At 37.1% G+C, this 13,876-nt stretch overlaps 1 protein-coding gene across 2 annotated transcripts in view; it reads left to right on the plus strand.

Annotated features, from left to right (window-relative positions):
- The window catches only part of Fstl5 (follistatin like 5), a 570,877-nt gene that overhangs the window by 482,549 nt on the left and 74,452 nt on the right, over positions 1 to 13,876 (plus strand). For both annotated transcript variants that reach the window (XM_090343981.1, XM_090343982.1), the window contains one exon: positions 11,933 to 12,040. In XM_090343981.1, coding sequence (XP_090200107.1) covers positions 11,933 to 12,040 — 108 coding nt within the window. The remainder of the gene's footprint in view (positions 1 to 11,932; positions 12,041 to 13,876) is intronic.

A 13,876-nucleotide genomic window follows, 5' to 3' on the forward strand; every position in this document is an offset into this window, starting at 1 on the left:
GACGCAGAACCAGAACAGCAAGCAGCAGAACCCAGACGCAGAACACAGGCAGCGGCGAGACCCGAGGGGAGTGAAAGACTCCCCGCCACCGTGGAGCACCCGCAGATGGACGCAGAGGTGTGAGTAATACAGCGCATCCCCAAACACATAAGGAAAGCAGAGCGGGTGCCAAGCAATAGAACTCAACTCAGACCCCAACACCCCGCCCGAGAAAGACTGGCGGGAGCAGGGGGGCAAGGAATTTAGAATCCTGTCCCTTCCCTCAACAGCCCCCTCCCTCAGGCCATTGACTGGAGATTGACAGGAGGGCTACCCATAAGACCCAGCACCCCACCAGGGGAGGCAGAGCCATCCCAGCTCCCACCCGCCCAGCAGGCTCCTCTCCCAGGCCACTGGATCTAGAGAGTGGAGGGCGTTGGGACCCTGCCTTACAACAGTGGGTAGGGGGTGCGGGTAAATAGGAGCCTGCATCTACCCCCCTCAATTCTTGAGAGGGGCATCCTGCAGCTGGTAATCCTGACCAAGAGAGCACCGAGGGGCCCCCCACAGTCACAGACTCTGACAAAGCAGTGGAAACACAGCAGGGATCTGAAGGGCCAACCAGCAGCCAAGCTCCTCTTCTGAGAACCAAAAAGGTGCGGCCCCACCCTTGGAGCCCAAGTCCCCAAGCTCCTTGAGCTGATTCAAAGCTTTGGAAGATTAGCAGGCTATAAAATCAACCCTCAAAAATCAACTGCCTTCCTTTATGCCAACAGTGAGAGGAACGAGGCAATAATCAGGAAAGAAACTCCTTTCACAATAGCCTCAAAGAAAATAAAGTACCTAGGAATTAGCTTAACTAAGAATGTAAAGGACCTTTTTGACGAAAACTTTAAAACCTTAAAAAAGTAAATTAAAGCAGAACTAAGGAAATGGAAAAACCTCCCATGTTCCTGGATTGGAAGAATCAACATTGTGAAAATGACAATCTTGCCAAGAGCTATCTACAAATTCAATGCAATACCCATCAACATCCCAATGGCATTCTTTAAAGGAATAGAAGAGGCAATCCAAAATTTCATATGGAATAATAAAAGACCCCGTATAGCAAAAACCCTTCTTAGCAGAAAGAACAGCGCTGGAGGAATTTCAATTCCAAACTTTAGACTCTATTACAGAGCTATAATTCTCAAAACAGCTTGGTACTGGCACAGGAACAGGCCTGAGGACCAATGGAATAGAACTGAGGACCCAGATATTAAACCACAGACCTATGGCCACCTAATCTTTGACAAGGGAGCCAAAAAATAGAATGGAAGAAAGACAGCCTCTTCAACAAGTTGTGCTGGCAGAACTGGTTAAGCACCTGCAGAAAACTAAAGCTGGATCCTACTTTGTCACCTTGCACTAGAATTAACTCCAAATGGATCAAAGACCTGGAGGTAAAAGCTGACACACTGAAAACTTTACAGGAAGGAATAGGAGATACACTAGGCCTCCTTGGCATAGGTCGAAACTTTCTTAATAAGGACCAAGAATCACAACAAATCAGAGAAAGGCTGGATAAGTGGGACTGCATTAAACTGCAGAGCTTTTGTATGGCAAAGGACATAGTTAGTAAACTAATCAGGAAGCCTACAGAGTGGGAGAAGATCTTCACCAACCAAACAACGGACAAAGGCCTCATATCTAAAATATATCAACAACTCAAAAAAGTGAATCACTCCAAAACTAACCTCCAAAGTAACAACCATCCCATTAAAAAATGGGCCAAAGACTTAAAGAGAGTCTTCTCTGAAGAAGAAACAAAAATGGCCTATAGACACATGAAGAAATGCTCAACATCTCTGGTCATAAAAGAAATGCAAATCAAAACAACTCTAAGATTCCACCTCACTCCAGTTAGAATGGCCAGGATCAGGAAAACGAATGACAACAGATGCTGGAGGGGATGTGGCCAGGAGGGATCACTATTGCACTTTTGGTGGGAGTGCAAACTCATTCAACCACTATGGAAAGCAGTGTGGCAGTGTCTCAAAAGGCTAAACATAGAACTCCCCTATGACCCAGCAATTCCACTACTTGGCATTTACCCAACCATCCTGAAACAAGGACGTACTAAACCCACTAGTACAACAATGTTCATTGCAGCACTATTCACCATAGCAAAGACATGGAACCAACCTAGATGTCCCTCAGTTGATGAGTGGATCAACAAGTTGTGGTATTTGTACACAATGGAATTCTATGCTGCTGTCAGAAAGAATGACATCGCCCCATTTGTTAGGAAATGGAAAGACTTAGAAAAAATCATATTAAGTGAAGTAAGCCAGACTCAAAGGAACTTAGGCTCAATGGTTTCCCTCATTCGTCATAACCTTTGGCTCTACTAGCAGAGATTTGCATCAGAGCAAAATCTTGATACATAAGGCCATATAATGTGAAGCTAATTGAAAGGACCTCCAGGACATTGAAACAAAAGCCATATAATGAATGATTGTTGTCCTTAATGTACTATGTTGTCTTTCATCTCCTTTGCTGTCCCTTGGTTATGTCATATTGGTATAGTATCTCACCTTGTTATCTGATTTATTGAATTTATTTGTATTTGGATATTTGAAATTTGATAGGGAAGGGGGGAAAACCAAGACGGGTGGGGGGTGTGGGGGGGGAGGGATACGGGTACCAAGACATGTGAAAGGGTATCAATGTATGTGAATTAATGCACCTTCTATCTGCCAAATATCATGTAACCCTTTTACTTATTACAATAAAAAAATTAAAATAAAAAAAGGAAAAAAAAAGAATAATAAGAAAAAAGTTGGGGGAAGAACCCACACAATTGTGAATTCTTAGACAAGAAATACTAGGATTAAGAACCCACAGATTGAAAAGCAGGTGACTGTATCAATAAACATGTCATTTATATTCAGCCTGTACCCAGTGCTATCACTATGTTTCTAGGAATGACCATAATGATAGAAGGGAAATGGGTGGGGGGGAACAAAAGAATTGAAACATTTTTTTTAAATGGAGGTAAAATGGCAAAAAGAAAAAGAACACATAAAAATGCAAAATAAAAAGGTAGAAAAATAGAGGAAAAAAAGGGGGAATTCTCAGCTTACTTTTTTTGGGGGGGAGGGGAACGAGATTGTAAACCTGTGTTTCCACTAAATTTGGGATCCAAACACTCCAAAAAATCTTTTTCTCTTGTGATTTGGCTTCGCGGTTTTTCTCATCAGTTTGCTTGGCTGAGCAGAGAAAAAAAAAACCTGGTGGAGCTGAGAGTGGCTTTGTTTACCAGGGGCAGACTTCTGGGAAAACCTCTGCCCTCTTGAATAATGGCATTGCCAGCACTACTGCTCAGGCTCCAGTTGGTTTGGCATTGTCTTTGCCAGCAGTGAAGATGGTGCTGCTCTCGCCTGGTGGGGAAAGGATTCCTTCCCAATGCTGTTCCACGATCAGAAGTGGAAATTTCTCCACAAAGTTACTCACAAATTACTGGATTTTCTGATTCCGTGAAGCTGGCAGGTCTGCACCACTGCCGGGTAATGGCTCTGGGCTTGATCAGGCTCTGTCTGGCTCAGTCTGTAGCTGGCAGGTCTGCCCTTCCAAGAAGCATCGGCTGCTCAGGTTCCAGAGGGAGGCTTTATCTCTGCGGCAGCTCCGAGTGTCTGGTGCTGCTGTCTTCTTGCACTGGTTTCCTGCCTTTTTCCTTCTGACTTACATCTCTGTGATGCTAGATCTTTGGGTATGAACTTTCCCCTATGATGCTAGAAATGGTATCTTGAGGCTCAGAAAGACACTGAACCACCGCCATCTTCTGCCCATCTCTTCATGGATAGCCAGTTCTGCCAGCACTATTTATTGAAGAGCAGGAAATTTTATTTTTTCATGCATTTTTATTGTTATCATAATATACAAAGGTGTCACAGTTACATAAATCAAAGAAAGAATAGATATCTTTTTGAGCAGTGTTACTCCTACCTTTACTTTCTCCCAGTTTTTACCTTCCCATCACCCTCTCCCCCTGCAAGTTGTGTGGTTCATTTTCATTTATATATTCACCATTTTTGTTCCCTCATACCCTCCCAAAGACAGATAAACAAACAAAAAAGACAAAGGTATATATAACAAAAACAGCAACAACAAAACACCTCATTTCTATTTTCTGGAGTTTATTTCAGTAAATATTATTGTATATGATCAGATGCATATAGGTCTTGTGCCTTTGTGTTCTCCTTTTTAAACTAGTTTATTTTTAATCCATAAATATAAATAGGTTAAAATATTTTACCATGACATGACAGTGAAAGTAGTATTTCCATGGGTTACAATGACCAAGATATATGTTATAACATGATATGTTGAACTGAAATCCCCATGTACAGTTACTTGAAAGTAATTTTTTAAATAAAATTTTAAAGAAAATAAGGCTTATATGCATAGTTAAGAGAATTGGATTCTACCAGCTGTGCATAAAGATCGATAATATGGAGTATAATAAACCATTTGAGAGATATTTCAAAGTATACTTAACAATTCAATAGAATCTCAGAATCAGAATGAAAGTGTAATTATGGATGTGGACACATAATCTAGTGGTGTTTATTGTCTGCCAGAGAAACTTACAACTTATCATATCAGAATATTTACTTAAACAGAATGTTACAGAATCACTCAATAGATCAAAAGTTCTCTCTTTCTCTCATATTAGCTGCAAATACATCTTATTTCCAAAGGCTTTTTTTTTGCCAGTCTTGGGTTTGAGCTCAGGGTCTGAGCACTGTCCTTGGACTTTCTAAAGCTCTACCACTTGAGCCTCAGCACCACTTCTGTTTGTTTTTTTTTTCTATATATGTGGTACCTAGGAATTGAACCTGGGTCTTCGTGCATACTAGGCAAGCACTCTACCACTAGGCCAAACTCCCGGCCCTCCAAAGGAAGAGTTTGAAAAAAATTTTTCTAGAAAAATACTATTTATAGACAAATGTAAATTAGAGTTAAGCCACAAATGTAGACTAATTTTGAAGTGAAAAATAAAACACAAGTGAGGTACAGTGGCAAGTGTCTAGCTACTCAGGAGGCTGTGATCTGTGGATTATAACTAAAATCCAACCAGGGAACTAAAAAAAAATAAGAGACTCTTATCTCCAATTAACCACTAGAAAACAGGAAGTAGGGCTGTAGCTCTCGGGATAGGGCAATAGCCTTGAGCTAAAGAGCTCAGGACAGTGACTGGGCCAAGAGTTCACATAAACACATAAACAAAAAATAAATGTTTGAATCCTATAATTCTGAAATTTTCTCCTATTTTTTTCCTGAATTAAACAGGTAGACTTATTGTAAAGCAAACAAACAACAACAAAAACTTATCATAAAAAAATACCTTAGGTTCCAATGGCCATCACAGTGGAGCCCAAACCAGCTAAGGGACAGTAAGGTCAACCAGTCCTGGAAAGAGAATCATAGCATATTTTTTCTATTTGTTTTCAACCTAAAAAGAATCACATAACAATTAACAATCAATTAATATATGAGCTAATATAAAAGGCTTGCATCAATATGTACTTTGATAAAAGTGTGTGATCGCATGTGGGAATTTACTTAAGCACTGCTTAAATTTTAGAAACAATGATTATATCCATAGTAATAAGTTTGGGCATGTTATACAACTTTGTAATATACTTTTTCCAATTAATTCAGTTTACAGATTCATTAATAATAAATTATTACCATTTACTGGATATTAATCTAAGTGCTTGGGTTACATCTTTGATTTAAACAAACATCAAAATACATCTGCCTCATTGGAGTCCTTTCAACGTATTGGATTGAAACAGACAATTAAAACTAATTAGTAAAAAGGTATAAGATAGGTCAGGTATGGTGATTCACACTGGAAATCCAAATGGCATATGAGACAGAAATGGGAGGATTTCATCTTAGGGCCAACAGGAACAAATAATAGGGAGTTAATACTATCAGTCTATAAATACCTTAGTAAATACCCTGGGTGGTATGCAAGTGTTTACAAATGTATTCATTGAAGTATGGTAAAGTCTATGATAGACTCTATCTCAAAGAATGTAATTCCTAGTGTAATTCCTGAGAAATACAAGTCAAAGTCCAACAAAACAAGCACTAGGAAATGGGTACCTGTAAGTAGAAGAATATGCAGTAATTTCTTTTTGGTGGTGCTGTTTATTTGTTTTGTTTTCTTTGTTTGAATTTTAATGTATAGAGGGGTTACAGTTATATTTGCCAGATAGAAGGTACATTATTTCTCACACATTAAGACCCCTTCTCATGTTATTGTCCCCATTTCCCTCCCCCAACCCCCTTCCCTAATCTTTTTCCCCTCCTATTTCAAATAAACAAACTTTGTTACCAGGTAACAAAGTCAGATACTGTATCAATATGAAATTAACCAAAGGGCACCACAAAAGAAGAGAAAAAACAGTACAATAAGAACAACAGTCACTCATAATTAAGCTCTTGTTTCCATGTCCTTGAGGTTCATTAACTTGGCCTCATCCTATATGGCCTTATGTATCCAGGGTTTGAGCTATTGCAATCCTCTGCTGGGAGAGTCCTAGGTTTGTACTAATTATTACAAATGAGAGAAACCATTGAGTCTATGTTCCCTTGGATCTGGCTTATATCACTTGATGTGTTTTATTCTAAGTCTTCCCATTTCCTTACAACTGGGGTAATGTCGTTTCTGATGGCAGCATAGAATTCCATTGTGTATAAATACCACATCTTCAGGATCCAATAATCTACTGAAGGGCATCTGGGCTAGTTCCTTATCTTTGCTATGGTAAATAGTGCTGTAGTGAACATCGTTGTGCTAGTGGATTTAGTATGTCCTTGTTTCTGGATGATTGGGTAAATGCCAAGGAGTGGGATTGCTGCGTCATAGGGGAGCTCTACGTTTAGTCTTTTGAGTGACTGTCATACTGCTTTCTATAGTGGTTGAATGATTTTGTACTACCACCAGCAGTGTAGTAATGATCCCTCCTGGTCACATCCCCGCCTGCATCTGTTGTTACTGGATTACTTGATCATGGCCATTCTAACTGGAGTGAAGTGGAATCTCAGATTTGTTTTGATTTGCATTTCTTTTATGGCAGAGATGTAGAGCATTTCTTCATGTGTCTACAGGCCATTCTTATTTCTTCTTCAGAGAAGACTCTCTTTAAATTTTTGATCCATCTTTTCATGGGATGGTTGTTTCTTTGAAGATTGGTTTTGGAGTGATTCATTTTTTGAGCTGTTGATATATTTTAGATGAGGCCTTCGTCTGTTGTATGGTTAGTAAAGGTCTTTAACAACTCTGTGGGCTTTCTATGTAACTTGATAGCTATGTCCTTTGGCATACAGAACCTCTGCAATTTAATGAAGTCCCATTTGTCCAAACTTTCTTTAATTTGTTGTGTTTCTGAGTCTTTATTGAAAATGTTTTGGCCTATGCCAAGGTGGCTTAGTGTATTTCCTTGTCCTTCTTGTGAAGTTTTTAAGTTGTCTGCTTTTACCTCAATGTTTTTGATCCATTTGGAATTAATTCTGGTGCAGGGTAGCACAGAAGGAACCAACTTTAGTTTTCTGCAGGTGCTTAACCAGTTCTGCCAGCACCACTTGTTGAAAAGCTGTCTTTCTTTCATTCTATTTTTTTGGCTCCCTCATCAAAGATTAGGAGGCCATAGGTCTGTGGGTTGATTTCTGGGTCTTCAGTTCTATTATATTGTTCTTCAGGCCTGTTATTGTGCCAGTACCAAGCTGTTTTAGTTATTATAGCTCTGTAATACAGTCTAAGGTTTGGTATTGAAATTCCTCCTCTGCTGTTCTTTCTGCTAAGAATTGTTTTCGCTATACGGGGTCTCTTATTATTCCATATGAAATTTTGGATTGCCTCTTCTATTTCCTTAAAGAATGACATTGGAATATTGATGGGTATTGCAATGAATTTATAGATAGCACTTGGCAAGACTACCCTTTTCATAATGTTAATTTTTCCAATCCATGAGCATCAGAGATTTTTCATTTCTTCAATTCTGCTTTAATTTCCTTTTTCAGGGTTTTAAAGTTTGTGTAATAAAGGTCTTTACATTCTTAGTTAATTCCTAAGTACTTTATTTTCTTTGTGGCTATTGCAAAAGGAGGTGCTGTTTGCTGCCTTGCTCCTCTTGTTGTTGGTATACAGTAAGGTGGTTGATTTTTGAGGGTTAGTTTTATACCCTGCTACCTTGCCAATTTTGAATCAGCTCAAGCAATTTGAGAGTGGAGTCTATAGGGTTCTTTAAATGGAGAATCATGTCAACTGTGAGGGAAAGTTTTCCTATCCCTTTCCCTCTTTTGGTCCCTTTTCTAGATCCCTTCCATCCTCAGACTTGAACACAGGGCCTGAGCACTGTCATTGAGCTTTGTCAAGGCTAAGGCTCTGTATGGAGAAACCGAACCCAGTGCTTTCTGCATGCTAGTAAGCACTCTACTACTAGGCCAAACACCCAACCCCAAGTGTGGCAATCTGATGTCACAAACCCTTAACCCTAGCCCCAATTTCTCAGTGAATAAATTGAATGCCATTGTCCTAAAAGATGTAAATGTTTCTGAATTCACCAAAACACTGGGACAGCAGGTGAACTTTATATTTCCGTTTCCCAGATATGGTTTTCTTTTTGTTTTTAATTAGTATTTGTTTGTTTTTCTTAAAATCTTTCTAACTCTACCCATTCAGGAATAATTGGCAGCTTTTTACCCTTTGAAAGAAGACAGAGTAAGATAAACCCTTTCAATTCTAGTTCTTACAGTTTAAAAGTCTAAAAAGAAGTTTAGTGGGAGGGCTCAACTGCTTCTTCAGTTCAGATCTGTCACTATTTGTTAAAAATAATAATTAGCAGAAAAGCTCAATTGCTCAAAAGCTATGTGAATATGGCCATATAGGATGAGACTCAGTGAAATGAACTCCAGATTAGGGAAACAATAGATTTACCCTTTTGGTTGTTTTGAATGTACTATGTGAAGTTATTTCTTTTCTCTCTTTCTTCCCCCCCTTATGGCTTATCCCCTGCTGTTACTGTATCTGACTTTTGGACCTGGTGTATTTTATATAGATTTATTTATTAGAATTAGGAAAGGGAGGGGGAAAAACAAGATAACAAAAAGGGTGAACCCTGTTGTGCAAGCGGATTTAGTATGTCCTTGTTTCTGGATGATTGGGCTAATGCCAAGTAGTGGAATTGTTGGGTCATAGGGGAGCTCATTGCAGCACTATTTACCATAGCGAAGATATGGAACCAACCCAGATGTCCATCAGTTGATGATTGGATCAACAAGATGTTGTATTTCTACACAATGGAATTCTATGCTGCAACAGAAAGAACATCAACCCATTTGTAAGAAAATGGAAAGAGTTGGAAAAAAATCACATTAAGTGAAGTAAGCCAGACTCAAAGGAACATATGCTTCCTTCTTTGTCATAATCAGTATAAACATTGGACTCTCCTAGCAGAGATTTCCAATAGGACAAACCTACATACATAAGGCCAGAGGCGAAATGAAAGGACCTCTAGGATATGGAAACAAAAGCCATATAATGTGTGATTGTTGTTCTTAATGTACTATGTTATTTCTCATCTGTTTTGTTGTCCCATGGTTATCTCATATTGTTTCAGTATCTTTCCTTGTTATCTGATATATTGTATATATGTTTATTTGTTCATTTGAAGTAGGATAGGGAAGGGGGAAAAACAAGGTGAGGGAAGTGAGTAGGGGGAGTGAAATGGGGAAAAAAACTTGAGAAGGGATAGCAATGTTTGTGAAGTAATGCACTTCCTATCTGGCGAATATATTGTAAACCTTCTATTAATTACAATTAAAAATTAGAGATAAAAAACCAAAAAAATGAAAAGGGTGAACCAGTGTAATAATGATATTCACAATACAATAGAGTGGAAATGAACTTACAATTTGGGATGGGGTTGGGAGAGGGAGAGTGGGAGAAAAATCATGGGAAAGGGTAACAATATTAAAGAAGTAATGTACTCATTACCTTATGAATGTAATTGTAACCCCTTTATACATCACCCTGACAAAAAATAAAAATTTTAAAATAATAATATATTTCCTCACCTCCCTTCCTTCATATGAACAATGTGCCCAGTGAGGTAGTAGGTGTGAAAGCACCATTAAGAGCTGGCAAAAAATGGAAATTTCCACTGAAATAGTTCCTTAATTCTTAACTTTACATATTGACCTTGTTCATTTGTTACCTTATAACTACAATAACAGCGAGGTTTTCTTGCTATAGTTTTTACACTGAGCTTTTCTAACATTTTAAAGCCTAAAAATTACTTGAGTTCATTATGACATCATAGAACAAGTTTGCTATATAAAGGAGAAACATGAAAAAATTCAAAAAAATATTATTGCTTTGTCAGTAATGCAGTGATAGCTCTTTTGCAAAGTTTACATTGAAATTGTTGATTAATACATGAAGAAATTTAAATGAAAGAGCCTGCATTCATTCAAATACAAATAAGAAAATATCAGACTATTCATTATGCAATAAAGTTACTTAATAACCTTAATAATGTAGGCTTGAAAGGTAAGTTATTTTTTTATTCTCCCCTTCCTACATCCTCAAGTGGTTGGATTTCTGTTTACAATTTTACAGTGTCAGAATGTCTTTGGAAATTTGAAGCCATTTGTTCAATATGGCACTCAATCTGGAAGGAAGCCAGAGGGATTCCTCTACTTTCCGTTTTGGATGAGTGAAATATTGTCAGAAATCATGGCTTACACTAATATTTCACAATAAAAAATTAAAATAAAGAAATTAGTCATTATTTAAACTAGTGTTCAGCTACACAGTAATATTTGTATCTAATAATATTATCTATAAGCAATATTATGAGCATTTATTACTGAAAAATGATAAACATCCATATAAATTTGTTTCAATAAATATTTTTGGAAATTTATGAATTGTTTCACTAATCCTTGAATACTGAAATATTTAAATGTATGCTATTGTTTTATGAGAGAAGTGCTATGCTTATGTCCAACCACAAATATAATTTACCTGTTATGTATCAACTGAATACGGTCCCATTATGTAACAAAATCTAGAAAATTCCCTAATTATATTTAGCAGAACTTTTGCAAGAAATGCTTTTATTATTGAATAAAGTGTGATTGAATATAATTTATTAAATGCTATAAATTGCAAAATGTAAGTCCCACAGGAAATTACCTTTAACAGGTGTTAACTTGTAATGTAAAGAGCTTGAAATTAAGTGAGGAAAGAACTTCCTAGCAGCAATTTGTTTTCTGGAGGCTGTTTGTAAGTAAATATTACCAGAAAAGCTGTTTTTTTAATTATATTAAGTATGGTGCCAATAAAAAGCATCTCATTTTTATTTTTACTTTTTATTTATTAAAAGATTTTATTAGCACTGATTTTTACATCATATTTCAAATGTCATGTTTTCAAACAAGTATTCAAGAAGGGAATTATAAAAAGCATCATTTTTATGTTACTTTATATTTCTTATTAGGGAACTAAACCAGGCAATCAATTATTAGTGTTATAGCCATATATGTGATTTTGACATATGGTCAAATTCCATAATCAGCATGAGAATGCCAAAATTTAATAGGGCTCATTTTCTTCATATTAATCTTCATATCTTTGAGATTTTAATTGGCTCTTCCTCATGGCCATTTCATGTTGGGCTCAAAAAATACAATAAAATTCTATAAGATGCAAATATATACTGGAACAAAATGTGATGGTTCTAAATTAATTGTACAGGGACATGGAAATTTAGACAACTTGTTAAATAATTTTATAATATGGTATAAAAATTTTGGAATCTTCCAGGATTTTCAGTCTAATTTTTAACCAGTGCTTTAGGCTGAAGACTTTCCTACTCCTCTTTTATTATAGGCTGTTAGCACAGACCCAGTCCCAGTGAAACTACACTATGACAAGTCACATGATCAGGTGTGGGTGCTAAGCTGGGGCACTATGGAGAAGACTTCACCCACGCTACAGGTAAGCATATCACCTCCTGTGTATTTGAAAGAATGGTGACATCGGAATTTTAAAATGTTCCCCTAGTGGCTAAGCAATAATATTCTCTTCTGGGAATTATAGGTTTAAATCAGTACTGTTTGGATTGGGTAAAATTGTGGGGGTAATATTAATTAGCGGTTATATTTATTCAAAATATAATCTATGTTAAAAAGTTAACGTTAAGCATTAGGGCCAGGAGTTTTGCCTAGTGGTAGAATGCTTGCCTAGCATGCATGTAGCCCTGGGTTTGATTCCTTCATACAACATACATAGAAAAAGCCAGAAGCGGCATTGTGGCTCAAGTGGCAGAGTACTAACCTTGAGCAAAACTCAGTGCCCAGGTCCTAAGTTCAAGCCCCAGGACTGGCAAAAAAAAGTAAGCTCTAGAGAATAAAAGTCGTTAAAAATAAAGATTAGGGTAGAAATGTAGCTTCTCTTATTTACTGTAGTTAGTTCTATATCATTAGAACAGAATTCCTGAGGTTGAGTATTTTATAAAGTATTTCTTTTGTTTTCTGGTTATGGAATCTTTGATGTCCAAGGACAGCCAGCATCATCTGGAGAGGGTGACCTTGTTATAACATGACTGGGAGAATGATCTGGCTTGTGGAGGCAGAGTATATGTACTAGCAGGATCTCTCTGTGCCACAACATCAGCCCTAAGGAACGATTAATTCTTGAATGAATTTTTCTATTGATGAGGAACCTGCAAATACCCCCAGAGAATGCTTTCTGATGTTACAACACTACTCCCTCAATAAGGAATTGGTCTCTTATTTTATTAATAATTTTTATCTACTCTTGAAGACTCTGCAAGTTCCCCAGTCTCTATCACCCAGTACTGTGCAGCAGGATCACATTTCTGATTGGTAAACTTTTGAAGGATACATTGAAAGCAAAGTTACTTGTCAACAGGTAACTTTTGGTAAGTTTTGGTGGGACTACATGAGAGAGGGCAAAAAAATTAGATTATAAGAACTTCAAAGCAGAACTCCTTTTTGGTCTGGGCATACTCTGTTTATTATATGTGCACAGATTCACTTTTAATTGGGGAATACTCTGGTTTTTTTGTGAGATTTGCTTCTTCCTTAGAGTTATTTATCACAGAACATCACAGACGCAGAAAAGAAAAATACGCATTTTGTTCATGATGACCCTTTGGCACAATTTCTCAATATTTGGAGTTATAAGCTTAAAAGGAAACACAAAGGGAACAAGTAGAAATGGTTAGCTCTGAAAATATAGTTTATACAGTTTTGTAAATCACTTTTTGATTACAGTTTTGACACAGATGTGTCCTTCCTTACAGTGCCCCAAATCATTAACTTTTGGCCATTATTTTAACAAAATATGTTGTGGGCAATGTTTTCAATTCCAATCACTGTCAGGATATATTATCGGTGTTGTAAAATTAAACCACAAATAACAAATGAAATATTTTAATTATCGAAATAGTGACTAAGTCTAAATATGGTTAAGTATGACATATAATATAATTACAGTTATTTTGTAAATTAACCACGTTATCTTAAATCAAGTGAAAGGACAGCATATCCCTCTGAGTTCCTTGATAATTCTTTAAAAAATTTTTTACCTTTTCATTCTTTTTTCTTTTAAGAAAAAGGTATGCATAGTTAAACAGTTCGGGATTGCAGATTTGGTGTGGTTGATTACTATCTCTTTGTTTGTCTCTGGAGGCCTGAAGGGTTTCTGTAGCTGTGAGCTGTTCTCTTTAAGAGAAAAATAGCATTGCTTGTCTGAGGGGCAGTTGGCCTTTTGTCACAAGGTACTTATAAGTAAATCTTGTTCTTCCTG

Source organism: Megascapheus bottae, chromosome 13, assembly GCF_031878675.1.
Source record: "Megascapheus bottae isolate mThoBot1 chromosome 13, mThoBot2.hap1, whole genome shotgun sequence".
Lineage (NCBI taxonomy): Eukaryota > Metazoa > Chordata > Mammalia > Rodentia > Geomyidae > Megascapheus > Megascapheus bottae.